The sequence below is a fragment of the Centroberyx gerrardi genome, chromosome 21, assembly GCF_048128805.1.
Source record: "Centroberyx gerrardi isolate f3 chromosome 21, fCenGer3.hap1.cur.20231027, whole genome shotgun sequence".
Taxonomy (NCBI): Eukaryota; Metazoa; Chordata; class Actinopteri; order Beryciformes; family Berycidae; genus Centroberyx; species Centroberyx gerrardi.
Window position 1 is genome coordinate 7,040,307 of NC_136017.1, and position 18,096 is coordinate 7,058,402.

The 18,096-nt window shown below is 47.7% G+C and overlaps 1 protein-coding gene across 1 annotated transcript in view; it reads right to left on the minus strand.

Annotated features, from left to right (window-relative positions):
- LOC139926983 (Krueppel-like factor 7) overlaps nucleotides 1-17,396 on the minus strand; it is a 34,341-nt gene extending 16,945 nt beyond the window's left edge. The window contains exon 1 of the mRNA XM_071918932.2: nucleotides 17,295-17,396. Coding sequence (XP_071775033.1) covers nucleotides 17,295-17,396 — 102 coding nt within the window. The remainder of the gene's footprint in view (nucleotides 1-17,294) is intronic.
- Nucleotides 17,397-18,096: the final 700 nt, after the last annotated feature.

Below are 18,096 nucleotides of genomic sequence, written 5' to 3' on the forward strand. Positions count from 1 at the left end.
GTAAGGCAATCATCGTTCATTTTACTCAACCAGAACAGGCTAATAACTTCAGAAAATTGTGTCACTTTACTGTAAGGCAGCCTTTAAGACTAGGGAGAAGTAACATTTAAGTTATTTCACAATATTACCACAAAATCCCAGACAATATTTAGTCTCATATCACAATATCAATATTATACTATATCGCCCAGCCCTAACTGCATCCTTTGAATATCTTACATCAAAATTTATATCAGGACAGATGGGTTAACTAATTATTTGGGTTGAGTTCACAAATAAAAAAAGGTGGGTAAACTGTGGGTGAGTATTCCCTCCACTTGGCTCATTTTATTAAAGTTTCTTTTAGTTTTCTTGCCCAAGCCAATGTCACTTGCAATTGGGGTTAATGTGGTGTGCACAGTGCCGCTTAGTCAAAGCATAACTGACCATTTTCAGCCTGAATATGCTGAAAAAGACATGCTGCGAGTGCTTTTGGGGTTGATTTTTGGAGTGTCCCATGGCCACACTCCCTGGTAGGCAGGATGTAAGCAGCTCTATAGTGAAGCCATTGACATGATTTTGGTCAGAATCAATTGGTGTGATGGAAAATGATGAGGGTCCAGGTCGAAAATGCTATAAAAAGTGACTCAAAAGTATGTATGAATTGGTGATAGCCAGTCACACACACACAACTCGCTTTGCATTTCTTTTCCTCTACATACGCAGAAACGTGTTCATGCGCAAACACGTTTAGCACACACGCACACACACACACACACACTGAATCACGTATGCAAAACACACCTCAGGTTAGTGAGGCTTAAAATACAGCAGGTGTGACAAATGTTCGTTGATCGCGAGACACGTTTTCACAAAGTCAAGCAGGCGGAGAGAGAGCGGCGTCAGCGGAGCCAGCCCTCCTTCACGCACGCCGTACTTTTCAGTAAAAAAACAACTCTCCCCTCATCCCCCCCCCCTCTCCCTCTCTCTCTCACCCGGAAACCTCGACCTGGCAGCCGCTCTCTCTCTCCCCCCGTCACCTCCCTTCACATTTGGCCCGCTCGGAGCCGCCTGCCATCGCCATCAAAGCGCGGGCTGCCTCCCGACTGTTAGCACCCCGCTACGTCGCTAATAAAAAGCCTGGGTTATAAATATGAACAGAAGAGCATGCGTAACGCCCTAAAGGAAGGCCCAAAACACCACTAAGCAGCTAAATGTAATGGAGTGGATATGGCTCATTAATTTTAGGATGATCGTGTTTAGTTTTTACAGATGGCGTGATAGAGACAAGGTGCTGTGAGTAATAGTCACGGGTGACGCTAGTGGGGTTGAAAGGGGCCCCCGAGCTGGAGGGGGTGATGCTGCGCTATTGTTACAAGCATTGGGGTTGGGGGTGAGGGGGGGAGTGGGGGGGGGGGGGGGGGGCATTGTCACATCTTTTCAGAGATGGCCCAGGATTCCTTGCAGCGCCTCTGGGTGTAGCTACATCATTGGCTGGCTTCATAACAGACATGTCATCAGGGCTCCAGTAGGAAAATATGGACTACAAACGTCATAAAGATGTCTAGCTCTCGTTTCTGATTATGCTGAGTTTGTTTTTTGGACACAGTTTCTCTTTCCATTCCAGTCGATCTCTTTACCGTTGCTCCTGTTAGCGTTATTTGTGATTCAGCAACTCACTTGGCGCTATAATAGAAGGTAAAGCTTGAGTGGGAACTGAATTCAGAAAGCTTTCACATTGTGTCTGTGTGTGTGTTTGTGTACTTGTGTGTGTGTGTGTGTGTAGAGGTGTGTATATGGCGCTGCCGCTGTAGTGTGTTATAGGACCTGTGTCTGCCATTGATCCGGTGAGCCTGGCCGAGGCATCACTTTGAGGTGACAGCTAAATGACCAGTAGCCCGAGGCATGGGCCATCTAGCCACCAGCCTCTGTGCGTGTGTGTATTTGTGTGTGTGTGTGTGTGTGTGTGTGTGTGTGTCGCAGTGCGTAATCGATAGGAAATGATACCGCGCAGGAGCTCATCAGCGGTGGCCGTCGTGGCTGACAGAGAGGGTAATCTATAGCTTCACTGAGCAATACTTACACAGCATCCCCCCTCTTACTCACACACACACACACACACACACACACACACACACACACACCCTCCAAGCCCTTTTGCTTCTTCCCTTGCACTTGCTAAGAGCCGGGCCCCAGAGCTGAGGCCCCTCGGAGAGCAGCATCCCGTCATCGGCGGATCCCAGCTGAGTGAGCGACCTGCCTACGGGCCAGAAGGGGGATGGGGTGGGGGGTGGGGGGGTGGGGGAGGTTGGGGAGATAACACTTAATTTTCCTCGACACTGATCTGAATAGCGGAGTGCCCTTGCGTCGCCCCGCTATCCTCAGCGGAGCAAGTGGCAGGGGGTGCAGGGTTTTGGCCGGGAGGGATCTGACGGCGCCTGATGCCCTGATGAGGCTGGAACAAGGGAGCAGAGGAGAGGAGGGAGGGAGAGAGAGAGAGAGAGAGAGAGAGAGAGAGAGACAGAGAAACAAAGAGCAAGAAAGAGAGTTAGAGGTGAGAGATGAAGCTACTTTGAGAAGGAAAGGAGAGAGAGAGTGTGAAAGGTGAAAGACGAAGCAATGGCATCCTCCCTCCTCTGGAAAAGCGCGGGCAAAGAATTACGGTAAAGATTAGGAGAGGAGAAGAAACAGAGAGAGAGAGAGAGATCGAGCTTGAAGGACGGAGCGAGAAAGAGCATGCAAAGAGGACGCGAGGAGCGAAAGATGAAGCGGCGGCGTCTTCCCGCCTCTCGACGCGCACGCAAAGAATTATGTCGCAGATTAGGAGAGGGGAAGAAAGAGAGAGAGTCGGGGACTGAGTCATTCTCCTCATTGACTAACAGCTCCATCTCTCCAGGCGGCGCCGCCTCACCTAGCTCCGGCTCCAGATAACGCGCCACGGCAACAGCTTAATTACACACACGGCCTTATCAGACCGACATTAGCCTCGCAGTAATAATCTGAGCCGCCGTCAGCCGCTCCGTCAAAGCCTGGCAACGCAGCACCTTGAGGCGCTTTTACACGGTGCGGGGCCTCCAGCTGATAACAGACATCGAGAGTTGTTAAATCACAATTTGCTGACGGAGTTTGACGGAATAATGCACATTTGGTTGTAAACCTGACACCTCTTTTTTTTACACGCCGTCAATTTTGGTTTGGATGGGTGCACTAATAGACACGTCGGGCACTTGAGACAATATTCGGGCAGCATATTCAATTTTGTTGTCTCGGACTTAATGCTTAGATTTACATTTTAGGCTGATGCTCTCATTCGCAGCGACTTGGTGTGTCTCGCTGAAGGACACATGACTGCTGACTGGCACACACCGGGCTGTGATTATTTCCCACACACAGGATGGTTCCTCTAACCATTATGTCGCTCAAAAAAAGGGGGTTTTAACATAATATTAGCGCCACTTTCTTCTCTGCGAGGTTCAATGGGAGATTTTCAGTAATTTGGAGGTAATGGCGAGACATCTCCACGCTAAGCCCTCAGGTACTGTGAGGTTTTTTGGCAAAGCCTGCTTGTGTGTTTTGTGTGCGGACGGGGGGATTTTCAAAGCACCTTTCATCTAGCGGGAAAGCCAGCGATGATGGAGCACTCAAGAGCGCAAAAAACCTGGTGACCTCTGTTTAATGGAGCGGAAAGACATTTCCCATCGCTTTCTCCACAGCAGACACAACAGAAAACACACATCCTCACGCTCCGGCGCCGGGGACGCCCCCGCTCACTTCCCATGGTGCACTACGGCAGCCAATGTGAAGAACTCCATTCAAAAAAGAGATATTTGTAAAATGTTAACACCTTTGCAAAATGATAACACCTTTAACAGACAAGATCTACACTGTAGAGACACCAAATTAAACATTGATGATTTTTTTTATATTTCCCAAAATGGATATATGGCGTTTGAGATATGATTCTTCATTTGCTTCCAATACACTAACTGACTCATTCCACACTAGCAGGAATAATTGTTGTTATGGCTAGACATTTTTTTTGTGATAATTTGCAATTGAAGTTCGCATCATGCATCTTTCCGCATAGAAAGCTGCATATACCAAACGATGCCTACCACTGCAAAAAAATAAGTAATTTAGTCTAAAAATCATAATTTTCTAAAACATAACTGAAAAAATCTGTCAGTGGTTTTAGATAATTTCACTTGTTTCCAATGCAAATCAACTTGTTTCAAGAATTTTGTAGAAAAGTGTCATTTTCTTGATAGCAGTGCAGTGATCTGCCTTATTCTGACTTGTTTCAACATACTGACACTCATTTCTAGAAGATTCCTGAAACAAGTGAAACTGCATTGGAAACAAGTGGAGTTATCTCTCCTCACTGGCAGTCACCCACTCTTGAAAAATAAGATTTGAAGGCTAAATATGAGACTAAATGAGATTAAGATGGATGCTTGCAGTGTACATCCTCCTCCAAAGACACAAAGCAGACTGATAAGGAAGCAGACTGAACTCCTGAAAATCTCCCGCAGACCATTTGAGTGATAAAGACATTTAGGAGGTCTTAGGGAAAAGGATACAACAAGTGCGCCGGATATAAAGACCTTTGCTGCTCCACCTAAATAGCTTGTGACACAGTGTGGAAAATGTCTTTGTTCCGGTATTAAGTAGAGGATAGGATAGGTGAGGAGAGAAGAAGAGGATTGGAGAAGAGGAGAAGAGAAGAGAAGAGAAGAGAAGAGAAGAGAGGAGAAGAGAAGAGAAGAGAAGAGAAGAGAAGAGAAGAGAAGAGAAGAGAAGAGAAGAGAAGAGAAGAGGAAAAAGAGAGGCCAGCATCTAGAGACTGGAGAAGATGGATGATGTTGGGGTGCGGGGGGGGGGGGGGGGGGGGGGGGGGCGAGGATGGAGAGAAGAGGAGAATAGCAGGGCATGGAGGGGGGGGATAATCCCGGCGACTGGAGCCGTGTTGCGCTCGCTGGGGAGGGGATCTCTGTCTCTCTTTAACTGGATTTGGGTGAGCTGCTGTTTATCGGCGTATGAGTCGCCAAGCGGTCCCTCTCAGCTGTCAAAACCAGCCTAATCTAATCAGGAGACATTTCAGCCATTTGCTTTCAACAAGCCAGAGTGCAGAGAGCATGCGGGACGTTTATGTGTGTGTATGTATGTATTTATGCTGCGTGTGCCGGGACACGTGTGTGTGTGTGCGTGTGGGCGGGTGGGTGTGTGGACCGAGGGGGGTCGGCGACAACAGTGGTTTTACACCGGGGTTAGCAGCTTGCGGCAGGATTTGGGGGGGGAGTCTGCGCTCCGGATGCGGGGACCCCATTGTGTGCGGCAGGCTGGCTAATCTTCATTACCGCACACAATGACGGGGCGAGAGAATGGGGGCCTCGGCTGGAAAAAGGCACGGAGAAACAAAGGAGCGGCGAGCAGAGAGAGAGCGAGAGAGCGAGAGAGGGGAGGAGGGCCGAAAATAACAAGAGGGAGAGAGAGAGAGAGAGAGAGAGAGAGAGGGGAGAGATAAAGGGAACAGTGAAGCGGAAAAACTCCTCGCTTCCTCGTCGCGCGGTGCCAGTCAAAAAGGGGGCCGCTCGGTACTCCGGTCACGTCCGCAAAGCGTGAAGTGCGACTGTGGCGCCGTGCCCGCGCCGATAAGAGCCAAAATGGTTCATTCTTACACGGCTCTGAATAAGAAACCACCTCCGTACTCTGCCGGTAGCCCTGCTGCTTTTTTTTTTTTTGCCGTGCAGGTGTTGTGTAACACTCAGCGCGTCTCCAGGGCCGCGGTTTCCAGGCTCTCCGTCTCTCGTTACGGCGCTGACTGGAGGTCAGGGGTCGGGGGGTGAAGAGCGTGAAGCGAGACAACAAACACGGACCGCAAAAGCAGGTCACTGGCACAGTCTCGCAAGGCCGAGGGGTCAAAGACGTGTGTGTCTTGAGGTGGGTTCGTGGGCGTGTGCAGTTATGCAAGAGTGTGTATATCCTTGTGGCTTTACATGCGTGTGTATGTGTGTGTGTGTGTGTGTGTATCCAAGACCGAGCAAACAGGAGGCGGGGCTCTGTCGTTCCGTCTTTATTCCCGCGGCAATGCTTTCAAAACAAACCTGAGCGACAAAGATTAGCCCAAGCTGCTTAAAATATTGAAAGACGTCTCCTCGCCACCGCTACTGCTGCGGGCTCTCCTCCAAGAGATAGGGTGGAGTGTGTGTGTGTGCGCGTGTGTATAAGAAAGGGAGAGAGGGAGAGAGAGAGAGAGAGAGAGCGCGCGTGTGTGTGTGTGTTTAGGTTGTGTGCGGCAGACTGAACTCGCTCACCCCTCTCCGCCGAGCGTCTGGCTTTCCAGCAGGAGGCTCAAGCGGAGTGCGAGCACTTTTCACCCCAATTTCATCCTGACAATGTAAGCCTGCTCAGCGGAGGGGGGACGAGGGCGGCTGGAATCACTAAGAAAGGTGTTAGGAACTCATTGACTTTGGCCTCTACCTCTGCGTGTGTCAGTGTGTGTGTGTGTGTGTGTGTGTGTGTACTCTTGCATTGCTATCCTTATGAAGCCCGGGACTGCAGCGTTCATTTTGAAAAAAAAAGGGCGATTATAGGGCAAAAGGTTAAGGGCAGAATTAGCTTTACGTAAAGATTTGAGGTTAGAGTTTAAGGGGTTGGGGAATTAATGTGCTTTAAATGAATGGAAGGTCATCACAATTACAGTGATGTGTTTGTATGTGTGTGTGTGTGTGTGTGTTAGGGGGAGGGGAGGGGGGTTGTTTTGACGACAAACAGCCATTCCAAAGTGTTGAACTGCATGGCTAGCTGGTTGACTGGTTGATGGGCCGGCTGGCTAGTGGCAGTTCAAGCCTGAATGACTCAGAAAGGCCGAGATTCACACACACACACACACACTCACACACCTGCTCCACTGAACCTTGTAGAGAAAATAGGCGCCTTAGACAGACTTTAGACACACACACACATGCATGCACACACAGATGCAGACACACACATACCTAATAAACTCTGTCACCGAATTTCTCTCTCTCTCTCTTTCTGTCTCTCTCTCTCTCTCTCGCACTCTCTTTCTCGCTTACACACACACACACACACACCAGTGAAAATTATTGATGTGCTCTCTTATAAAACAGTGGCTGCTCCCTAAAGTATTCCTGGCAACATCACAGGCTGAAAATAGCTTCCGACCCAAATAACTTTCCCCGCCGGAACGGAGAGGGAGCCAGACCACAGCCACCGGCGACTGGCTTTACTAATTGGCATCATTTTACAATGAAATAATATCTGGGGCAATAGACTGAATAACACATAGCAGTAAACTGGAAAGTTGGAGGGTACGCTGTCTAGCCACACAAATACTTGCACAGAGACGAGCAGGGGAGCGATTTGAGGCGGGGAGGACAGGGAATGCCTTCCCTCTAGTTAGCATAAGTTATCACATCCACTCCCCTGAATATATGTAAGGGGGGAAATGTGATAGATAAAACATTTATGTAACCATCATCCTTTTAGTTCAAAGTGAAAAAACATACAGCGGCAAATGTTTTTATGTCACGAACCAACATTTGCTCCCCAAGATTTTGTTCCCATATGAGAAGAGTTTTGTTGTTGTCGATTTTTAGTGTTGAATTTTGGAGCTGTCTGCACAAAAAGCAGTGAGAGTGAAACCTATGATTAGAATATTCATTAATATACATTGTCTAATTGGGATAAATCCTATGGCTTACAGTATCTATTGCTCATTTTGCTGGGAACCTTCTGAAACTCCCTGAAGGACTCCACTTTGAGAACCGCTGATACATGGGAAGCATGCACATGACATTCACACACATGCAGGTGAGCACACACACACAGTCTCACACACGCCCGTGCAGCAGTGCAGATGATAAGGAACTGAGTCAAACGGCACATTGCTTTTGCGTGGGTTTCACTGGCCCTGCGGTTATGTCAACCACCCAGACTCCCGGTTCACGTCAAAACATGAAAATGGCCACGACTGGGAGTACAGTGCTTTCACATGCAGCGGTGAATTACACAGCACAGTGAGAGAGAGAGAGAGAGAGAGAGAGAGAGAGAGAGAGAGGGGGCAAGGAAGACATAAACACAGATGTCTTTTGGCAGCCCAATTCTTAATTAGCACCAGGAGATTCATCTAATCAAAGGGTTGCCAGCCCATCATTAAGGCTAAAACACACACTGCTCCCCTCACATACCAGAACAGAACAATGGGAAACAGAGGTGCGCTGTCACACTGATGAATGGCTCTTCCCACAGGTCTCATTAAATCACTGAAGGGCACTTCCCAGGCCATTTTAAGAGTTAAGCAGAGTGTAAAATCATCTCACCCCTCTGTCCGTCTATCTACTCTCGTGGTCCGACACTTATATGATCTTTTTTCTCAGAGGGTGCATGTCAAAATAATCATTTTACTACTGAAAAAATGTTTTTTCAGGCTCTGGCATATAGGCTAATCCCAAATCGAGCCAAATCGGCCTTGTTTTGAGGCTACAAAACCCACAAGTCGTGTCTTATTCAGACAACATAGCACTGCAGGGCCCTGAAATGACAGAAGCAATGTGACATACCCAGTCTCTGTAGATACCCCAATACCTTTAGGGTAATTTGGGACCCAGTTTAATCTTCCGGTGAAATTGCCATCAGTTCCTGACCCCATCTTTGAAAGACACTGCATCCGTCTATCCCTCACTATCCCTCCATCTGTTTGCCTGTTCTGACTATCCGTCTCTGCATCCTCATCCTAATCACAGTATGGAGCTGCCAAAGCAGACACGACGCGTTGCATTCAAAGTAAATGATATCAAGCAGAGTAGAGAAATAGAGGGGGAGATAGAGAGAGGAAAACAGAGAAACGGAGATAGGTAGATAGATAAAGGAGGGAAAGGAAGACGGGACAACGGCGAAGAGTGACAACGGTGAGAGATAAGAAGGAAGGGACCGGAGGAGGGGGGGGAGATGGAGGTGGGCAGAGTGATACGGGGCGGGGGGGGGGAAGCGGGACAGGGGGATCGATGGCGGAGAGAGGGATGGCGAAAGAGAGAGAGCGAGGGAAGAGAGAGGTCCTGACACGGTGACTGGCTGACCGGCTGGCTTGGGAGCTTCCAGGCTGCGGCGGGGGCGACGGAAAGCATCGACCAGAGCAGATGGAAAAACACCGCTGGTTTTGCATGTTGGGCGGCCGCATGAGTGCTGAGGACTGCATGCAAAGCAGACACACACTCAAATACACACACAAACCTGTTGGCGCTTACGTAATATACAACTACGAGGCATCCTAGCTCTTTCTCAAGCCCGTGCCCCTCCTCCAACATGGTAAGCGGCGCTCTTATGGTTTAACTGAGTTCTGTGGCACCCTGCAAGCGGGTGTAACAACCTTTTAAATGTATTTTACAAAAGCACGCGCTCTCCTTAACAAGTCAACGAGGTCTGCATTGGCAATTCAGCTGTGATCTTTGCCAATGACTGTCTCGGTTTATAAACTATCCGGCCGGTTTCGGAGCGCGGCGCGTCCTTGTGGCTGTCACCGCCGAGAGCTTAGGGCCGTGATTGATGACTGGCTTTGGATGACAACAACAAGCAGCGGTGTTTACTCAGGGCAAATTGCCCTTGTCTCTCTCCCCCCCTTCTAAACCTTGTTCCATCTCTCTCCCTCTCCCTCAGTCTCGGGTGAGGGATGGTCCACATGGCCGGCTCTCCGGTTTCTGGATGGCTAGAAGTCCCTTGGGGTGGGATTAGCCTCCCAGACTGACAGCTAAACAAACAAATAGGCCAAAGCTGCCCTTCCGCTTGCCAAGGCTGCCTAGCAACAGGTAGGCAGTAGGATGGGATGTAATGCTTGGCATGTCACAGCCAATGACGGCTTTAAAATGCCTGGACATTGTCTGAATGCGTGGCCATTATCAGAAGGCAATGGCTCTCCAAATATCCGAGCAGGCTGGAGAATTAAAACCAATTGTGGGCCAAGTAGGAAGATACAGAGGAAGTAACCAAGGCAACCAAGCATCACTCGAAGCCTTTACAGTGTTGTTCGGCATTGTGCTAAATTCTGATTGCGTAACTCTCCTAGGTGCAACTTTTTTTTTTTTTTTTGAAGATAAACTGACTTTAAATAGGGGTCACACCAGGGCAAATCAAACCAAGTGATATTCAACTGTGACTCTTCTCGGAATATGTCAGAAAGACAGAAAGAGAGAGAGAAAGAGAGACATTCATGAGATAAAGAGAGAGGGATAGAGAGTCCGGTAGTGATTCCTAAACATAAAACGAATGCTTGAAGACCCCCCCCCCCCCCTCCCCCCTCTCTTTTCCTCGCTCTCTTCTCCCTGCGGTTGCCAAGCCGGATGGCAGCAGCGAAGCATGTCGGATCACTGTAAGGCGCTGTAACGGCTTCCCGATTTCGCCTCAAATGATGTGAAAGTCATTGCCAAGCCATGTGTGCTGGTGTGAGGCGAAAAAAATGACTGGCTCTTCTGCTCACTGTTAATCAAACCTGGGGTGGCGGAGCGCTTCGCAGACGGAAGCCATACATAAAGATGTGCTTGTTCACCGCGCTCCCACCCCGCCTCCACCTCCACCCCCCCCCCGAGCCTCTTTCTCCTACACCTCCTCCTCCTCTATCACCTCTTCTCCTCTGCCTCCTCTCTCTCTCTCTCTCTCTCTCCGGGCGGCAGCTGACGGGGCCAGTCACCGAGGCGTCAGACAAATGAATACATCCTCCGCCGTTCCTCTCTTTCATCAGCGCTTCCCACCTTTTCATCAACGCCCATAAAGCAGGAGCGGGCACCTATCGCCGGCAATCACTCCTCGGCTGCCTGAGTGATGAGGCGGAGGGAGCGGAGTTCACTCGGCGCTCTTATGGCGAGGAATGGATGTTACTGGGTCAGGGGGTCGCTCACACATCTCATTACACACACACACACACCTAGACATACACAAACAGCAACTCATACACCAGCGCGGGCGGATGAAATACACACACATATACACACATGCATGCACTCATACATACATACACCAGGCAAAAGTTTGGACACACACGTTTTTCTTTATTTTTACTACTTTTCACATTTTAGAATAATAGTAAATAACACAAACGGAATTATGCAGTGACCAAAAAAGTGTTTAACAAATCAAAACTATCTTATATTTTAGATTCTTTAAAGTAGCCGCCCTTTGCCTTGATGGAAAGGCAAAGGCTTTGGAAAGAAATTCATACATAGGATCAACTTCACTATTTATATTTGTCTAAGAAACACATTTCAAGCATTTAAGCAGAAGCCTTTAGATCAAAATGGCTTTAAGAGAATGAAAAACATGCATTCAATCAGGTGTGTCCAAACTTTTGACTGGTAGTGTACACACATACACAGCACACACACAGTGTAATATGATAACAGTATCATCTCAGTATGATATGAACCAGTATGAAGTTAGTGTAAGTGATGTATTGTGCTTACAAGTAACTGCTACAACTGCTATCCAGCAAACAGCAAGCACTGCTACTGCTTAGCAGCCAAATTGAGTTTTTGCTGTTACAGCTCATTTGTCTGTTTATACTAATTGGATAAACTCATAGCTCTATTATTAAAGCCCTTTTCCTTTTAAACTCATGCCCATTTTTTTCCTAGAATTGCTGCATTGAGTAATAAGCTTGTGTTTGAATACACTTAAGGCATCTGGCGGAGATGCCGCATTGTGCGCCACCATACAAAGACTTCCTTTCATGCCTCGGTGCATCATGGGGTTGAGCCATGTCAAATAGATGTGGCCTCCGTCCTCAAGATCTTCTGACTGATATCTAGTTAGAGGCAAGAAAACAGCAAATCCATTTATACGACATCTGAGCGTCATGAGGTAGCACACGCTCGTCCAGATACTTCGAGGAAATGAATTGCAGTGAAAGGAAAAAGTGCTTGTGTGCGCTATGTGTGGGGGAAAAAATGTCTGTACTAACCAATAATGAATAAAATGAAAAATTATAAACCAAATGCCCAAGGAGCACTATTGTACACTATTGGTTAAAACAGAGGAGAGGGAGTGATGCTGCTGCTGTCCCGACTGGGGCGAGATGGCAGCATCACTCTCCTACCTTCCATCGCATTTCGAGAGGCTTTGTGAAAACAGGACCAGATGTCAATTAGACTGAAAGGGAATTAACTCAATTTCACTTTGGGGGGCATCCAACCTTGATTTCAGCCTTTCCATGTCAAATACTTACAGTTGATTTGACACTTTAATAAAGCCACGGGTGAGGAAAAGGCGACAAGTGCAAGGAGCTCTGTTGAGACGAATGAGATTCATCCCAGTTCGCCCGTCCTCTTATCCACCTCTTCCTCCGCTCGCAGGATACTAGCCTGAACCTGCGCCGGTTACCAATTTGATTTGATTTTGATTTGCATATAAATTTACATCAAATAGCAGTTGAGTAAAAGGTCATGCAAAAAGATATGAGAAGTGAGGTTTATTACAGCTCCTCACCTGGACAGTAAAAACATTATACAACATCAATAACAGGGATTTACAGCAGACTTCTACACTTCATTCTCATCACTGGATCTCTGCAAAAAAAAAAAAAAAGTGAGCAAAAGTGACTTGGGTGTTACAATGACCGATGTCCTCAGATAGATCAGCAGCGTGTAGCGTGGGGAAAAACGCACAAGTCCTGCGCTTATACAACAGCCCTGCAGAGATCAAAAATCCATAGTGTGCTGATTCTATATGAGGAAGCGGAGAGAGAGAGAGGGAGAGAGAGAGAGAAGGGGGGATAGAGAAAGAGGAAGAGAGAGCGAGAGAGAGAGACACAGGAAGGAGGGGGCCAGTTGGCTGCGCTCCCCCGGCCTGCCTGCTGTGTGTGAGAAAGCAGCTGTGGCCTACTGAGGATTACATAACATACTGAGACACATAGGCACGGGCGCGCACGTACGCAGACACGCGCACGGCCGCATATGGATGTGCGCTCACACATCACGCACATATATATATATATACACACACACACACAGTTACACTTACGCATACATACACGTAGCTGCACACACAATTTCTCAGTCTGTCCCTTTCTTTCTCTGTCTTTCTTTCTATCTCTTACTCTCTATCTTCTCGTCTCTCTCTCTAGCCGTCCTCCTCCTCTCCATCCAGGAAGAGGCTGACACAGAGGGATCCGGGTCACCATGCCGATATATCTTGCTGGCGGCTTTAACGGCCCAGCGTGGAGCAACCTCAGCCAAATACGAAACACTCCCATCCGTCTGCATCCCACTACACTCCTTCCCCCCCCTCTTCTTCTTCTTCTTCTTCTTCTTCTTCTTCTTCAGGACACCACAGCTCTTTACCCTCTTCTTCTCTGTCTGTCTATCTGTGTACGCGCGTCGCTCCTGGGGGGGGGGGGGGTTTCGAGCCCACCGGACTGTGAAATGCGAAACCCTGCGGCGGGGAGAATGTGCGTGCTCGGCAACTTCCCTCCACCACCTCTCCATTCCCCCCCCCCCCCCCCCCCCCCCCCCCCCCCCCCAGACGGCGCTGCTGCTGCTGCTGCTGCCGGCGGGGCAGTGCACGGACGGACGGACGCGCATGTGCTCGCGTGCAAGAAGAAATGTAAGTGGACGTATCTAAGCGCACATATGGAGGTCGTGCTGAAGAGACATGCTGCTACCTCCACATTTAGAAACAGATTTGTCCACATATCCACATATAGAAGCACCGTGCGGCAACATACAGCCATTTTGCTTGGGTAGGCATCATTACACTGGGTAGGCACTCAGTCTGTGTGTGTGTGTGTGTTTGAACCCTGAGGGACTGTGTGTGTTGGAGGGTATGGAGTGTGTCCTGAGGTCAATGACAGACAGACATCGGTGGTGTCCTGTTACATCCTGCCCATCAGGGTCAAGTGCTGTGGAGGAGGGCGCATCATCCAATGGAGCCTGAAGGCAGGTGAAAAATCCTATCAATTCCGCCTGAAATTCAATCCAGCTGTTACATCTTTGACACTATAGCAACTACCTGTACCAATATGCCAGTATCTTCTCCACAGTAAAGCCAAATCAGGCTTTACCAAGGCGAATCCCAGCTGAAAATCCTTGCAAAACAGGATAACAAGCACTGGAAGCTGCAGCCGAGATTACAAGCCATCTCTGTTAGTAAAATGATGCGAGAGAACATGTGTAGATTTTGTTTTCGGGGAAACTGGGCTCCACAAATAATGAGTACGTTCTGACCAGCTCTGCTTGTTCCAGATCCAAGTCAATCCTGCTGTTTGTTCCAACTCCGAACAACCAACTGTATTGGGATTTGGAACAAGACAGCGCAGTTCAGTTTGGCACTGTTAGGTTCAATAATGGAACAAATCGCAGCCCCAAATGTACCATCTGCAGACCTCCAAAACACTTTCCTCCTCTTCCACTCCCCATCCCCCTATAACCATCTGAATCATGCCTCACAGACACCAACAGGGGACACAGTCATCATTCTTGCCATCGCATCTCAGGGAGCCATTTAGGGCCGACCACAACGGCCTCCTATCTCCCCATCAGACCCCGTAAAAGCATCAAATCTGAATTGTGCCTGGAATACAGAGGGGATTGCTCAAACCATAGGTCTCTGCTATAGACAGAGCTTTTAAAGCGAGCCACAAGTCATGATTCCTGTATTCAGGAGGAGCCAATGGCATCTTCATGTCCCCACAATGAACAGAACAAGGCTGGCTTTGCCAAAAACATGTCTGTGCTGGAGAGAGAGGCTTTAAAGTGTGTTACAAGTCATAATCCCCGTGTTCAGGAGGACACAAGGCAATCTTCACATCCCAACAGTAAACAGAACAAGGGCGGCTTTTCCAAAAACTTCTTATAGCTTAGATATGTATTCCATTGACTTGTAATGGGACACAAAACTAACAAGGCTGAAGATCCTTGATCCAAGATCCAGCACATTGGTAGAAAGAGGTCTTTTAAATTGGATCAGACTGAACTGTGCATATTTGTGACACAGTGGTTCAACCAAAAAAAGGTCAATCCCTAGAAAAACCTGTTATTTTTTTGATGATGAGAGATGCAATTAGCCCTTTTTAAACTTGTTTTTTCATGAATATTCTGTCCTGTTTTGAATTATGATGATGGTAAAAAAAAATGTGTATAATAAAAAGATGAAACATGAGTGAACACATTTGTAAGCAGAAATGGCAGAAGGGGCAAGAGGCTTGTAGGCTTACATCCCTGACGAGTCCAACGGGGATCTAGATATTATCAGGCTAGAAAGTTGTGACATTTCTTTCTTGAAATGTCATCTGTTTACCTGGGACTAAAGCTGCGGGTACAGTTGAAGAGTTTACCTCTAAAATGAGATAACCACTATGTGAAAAAGTGTCACTTTCTCTTACAAAATGAAAAACAAATTATGCTAGTCTCTAAAGGACAGTAGATAACGTAAATGCTTGGTTGACACAATTACACTTCTACAAACTGGATCCTCTATATTTCAGAGACAGTGAATGATAAACTTGAGGTAATGATGTTTTTTTATTCCAAAATGGATACGTTGTCTTTTGGAACTGAGCCATTCACTTACTGTTGTCTTGGAGCGGTTCAGTGCTGCAGAGTGCAGACAGTCATTCCAGTCAGAGCAGACTGACATTTCCAGTCTAATAAGATAAGAGCCATGTCAGCCTTACCTACACAACCCTACAGCACCGTGCCATTTGCATTATAGGTATTGATTGTAATGTGCAGGGTGTGGGTGTGATATAAAAGATACAGAAGAGAAATGGACCGCATATTGTAAATGTAGACTCCTGCAATTTACAATTCACTGACAGTGAAGGGGGGAGTTGGAGACTTGTTATGAAAGGATGCGTCAGTGGCTAACAGTGGGATGCCAATTAGACTGCCTGGCCACAACGAGTGGATTCGTGGTCACGCACCGCCGTTTCTCTCTCTCTCTCTCTCTTTACGCATGGGACAGGGGAGAAGGGAGAGTAAGGGGGGGGGGGTAAAGCTGAAGCTCCCATTGCATGAACAATACCGGCATCAAATTTCCATGCAATGATTTTTGCCCGGTCAGTCAAGTGCAGCAGGGAAGCATTATCACCACCAGCAGCAGCAGCAGCAGCAGCAATGCAGGTGGGCCGACGGCCGCATGGCCCTTCTCTGCGCTTACACACCGCAAAACGAGGGTTCAGTGGTTAGGGTAGTGGTCATATAGAACCATAATGACATCTAATATTTGTTAGAATTAAAGAAAATGGCAAATTAGACTAAAAAACCACAGTGTGATTCTTAAAAAAGTTATTTTTTAATACCACTGATTTTAAACATTTCCTGCATTCTTAAACGGTTCTTCACAGCACTATAAAGGTTCTATGTAGACCCATGTGTGATAGAGAACCTCTCTAATAGGGTTCTTTATAGCACCAAAAAGGGTTCTGCTATGCTACAAGCCTATAGAGAAGCACTATTTGGTACTACAGTGTGGATAAGCCTATTTTAAGATTGTTTTAAACGCATGGAAATTACACAGAATCACAACCAAGCCTTAAAATACACACTCATACTTTATATTAGGAAACTTTATCAGCAATTGGACTGATATCAACAGAAAACAGAGATGTGACACTGTGTCAGAGAGGAAAATAACTGAGAGCAGTAATGGCCATGCAAAGTGCCGGTGCGTCTCCCCACGCATCCATCACCATGTGGCTGCCTGCGTGGATTCCCTTGTGTTTCGGTCATTTCTCCATATTCATCCAATGAACTTGAAGAAGTGGTGGTGGTGGGGGTGTGTGTGTGTGGGGGGGGGATAAATGTGGAAGCGAAACCGCAGATATTCCACTCATGACAGCTATTCTCCCCGCACAGCCTTCCCACATTTTTTTTTTCCACCGCATTCAAAGATGCTACAAAGACAGACATGTTAGGGTATCTATTATAAATAAGACCGGGGACTTCTCTCCGTGCCGGGGGGAGTCACAACTCTGAGTAATCTGAGGGAGGCGGATGTTTTATTCACCGCCGATTCCGTCTTTATTATGGGATTCAGCTCTTCATCTTCCCAAATCGCATTTGACAGCTTTATTACGCGCAGGGTTAAAACACCGGCGTGCGTTCACATCTTATCCACACTGCCATCTCTCGCTCTCATTTAAAGATATGGGAGTGATATAAACCATTTCATCTCCGTATTTCTTCCCTGAACTAGAGAGCCACGCTCGGGGAAAAGTTGACGCCTGCATCCCGAGCGCAAACCATCAGCGGTGGGACTGTGGTTCTAGCTCTGTAATGAGGGTTACATCGGCTAGAAGTTAGACGTACCTGCTGCCAGTTTTCCTCCAACGACGGCATGGCAGAGAAGTAGCCGGTGTCGTGGACGAGCTGAAGTTCCTGAAAGATACTGTGGTTCGCCAAGACATCCATGGTGACGCTCGGTTATGGAAAACAAGAATGATCCACAAGAAATATACCTCCTTCTTGGCTGTGTCAGATTTCTACATCCACTTCTTTCACATTAGTCCATAAGAGGAAATTAATTGCTCAGTGTATTGATGTGAAATCTGGCTGCTGGGGTTCCTGTACCTGCGCGCATTATCGGACTTTGTGCGTAAAAGAGACTGGAGGTGATGGAGGCTCCATGCGTATCCGTATTGCCAAAATAGACACTGATAGGGAGCCAAAGGAGGGGAGGGGCCCGGTAAGTGAATGGGCGTGGCTTAGTTTGTCAATCAACTCCCCTGCGTGCCCGTATACGGTAAATGGGCGGCGGGCGAGTGATTAGAGCGGCGGTGGAGTGTGGAGAGGCGGGGCTATGCAGATCTCCGCGCCGGGATAGGCTCTCCTGCCGTGTCACTCATGCCAAATATGGGCTCGATAGGTGAGCTATTTATGGATGGGTATATTAGATTTGGAAGAAGGTCTGAAAGGCTAGTCTGAGAGGAGAAGCCGTGGTGTAAACATCGTGTGCGCTCAAACAGGAGCTGGAAACAGCATTAGTAGTCGATTATATTGTTCCACGGTTTACATTTTTAATTGTAATGAGATGTATGAGGCAGGTGGGATCACCTGCTGTTCACTGGCTAACCATAAGGAAAAACACACTGTAATATTCCTGTAATGCTCC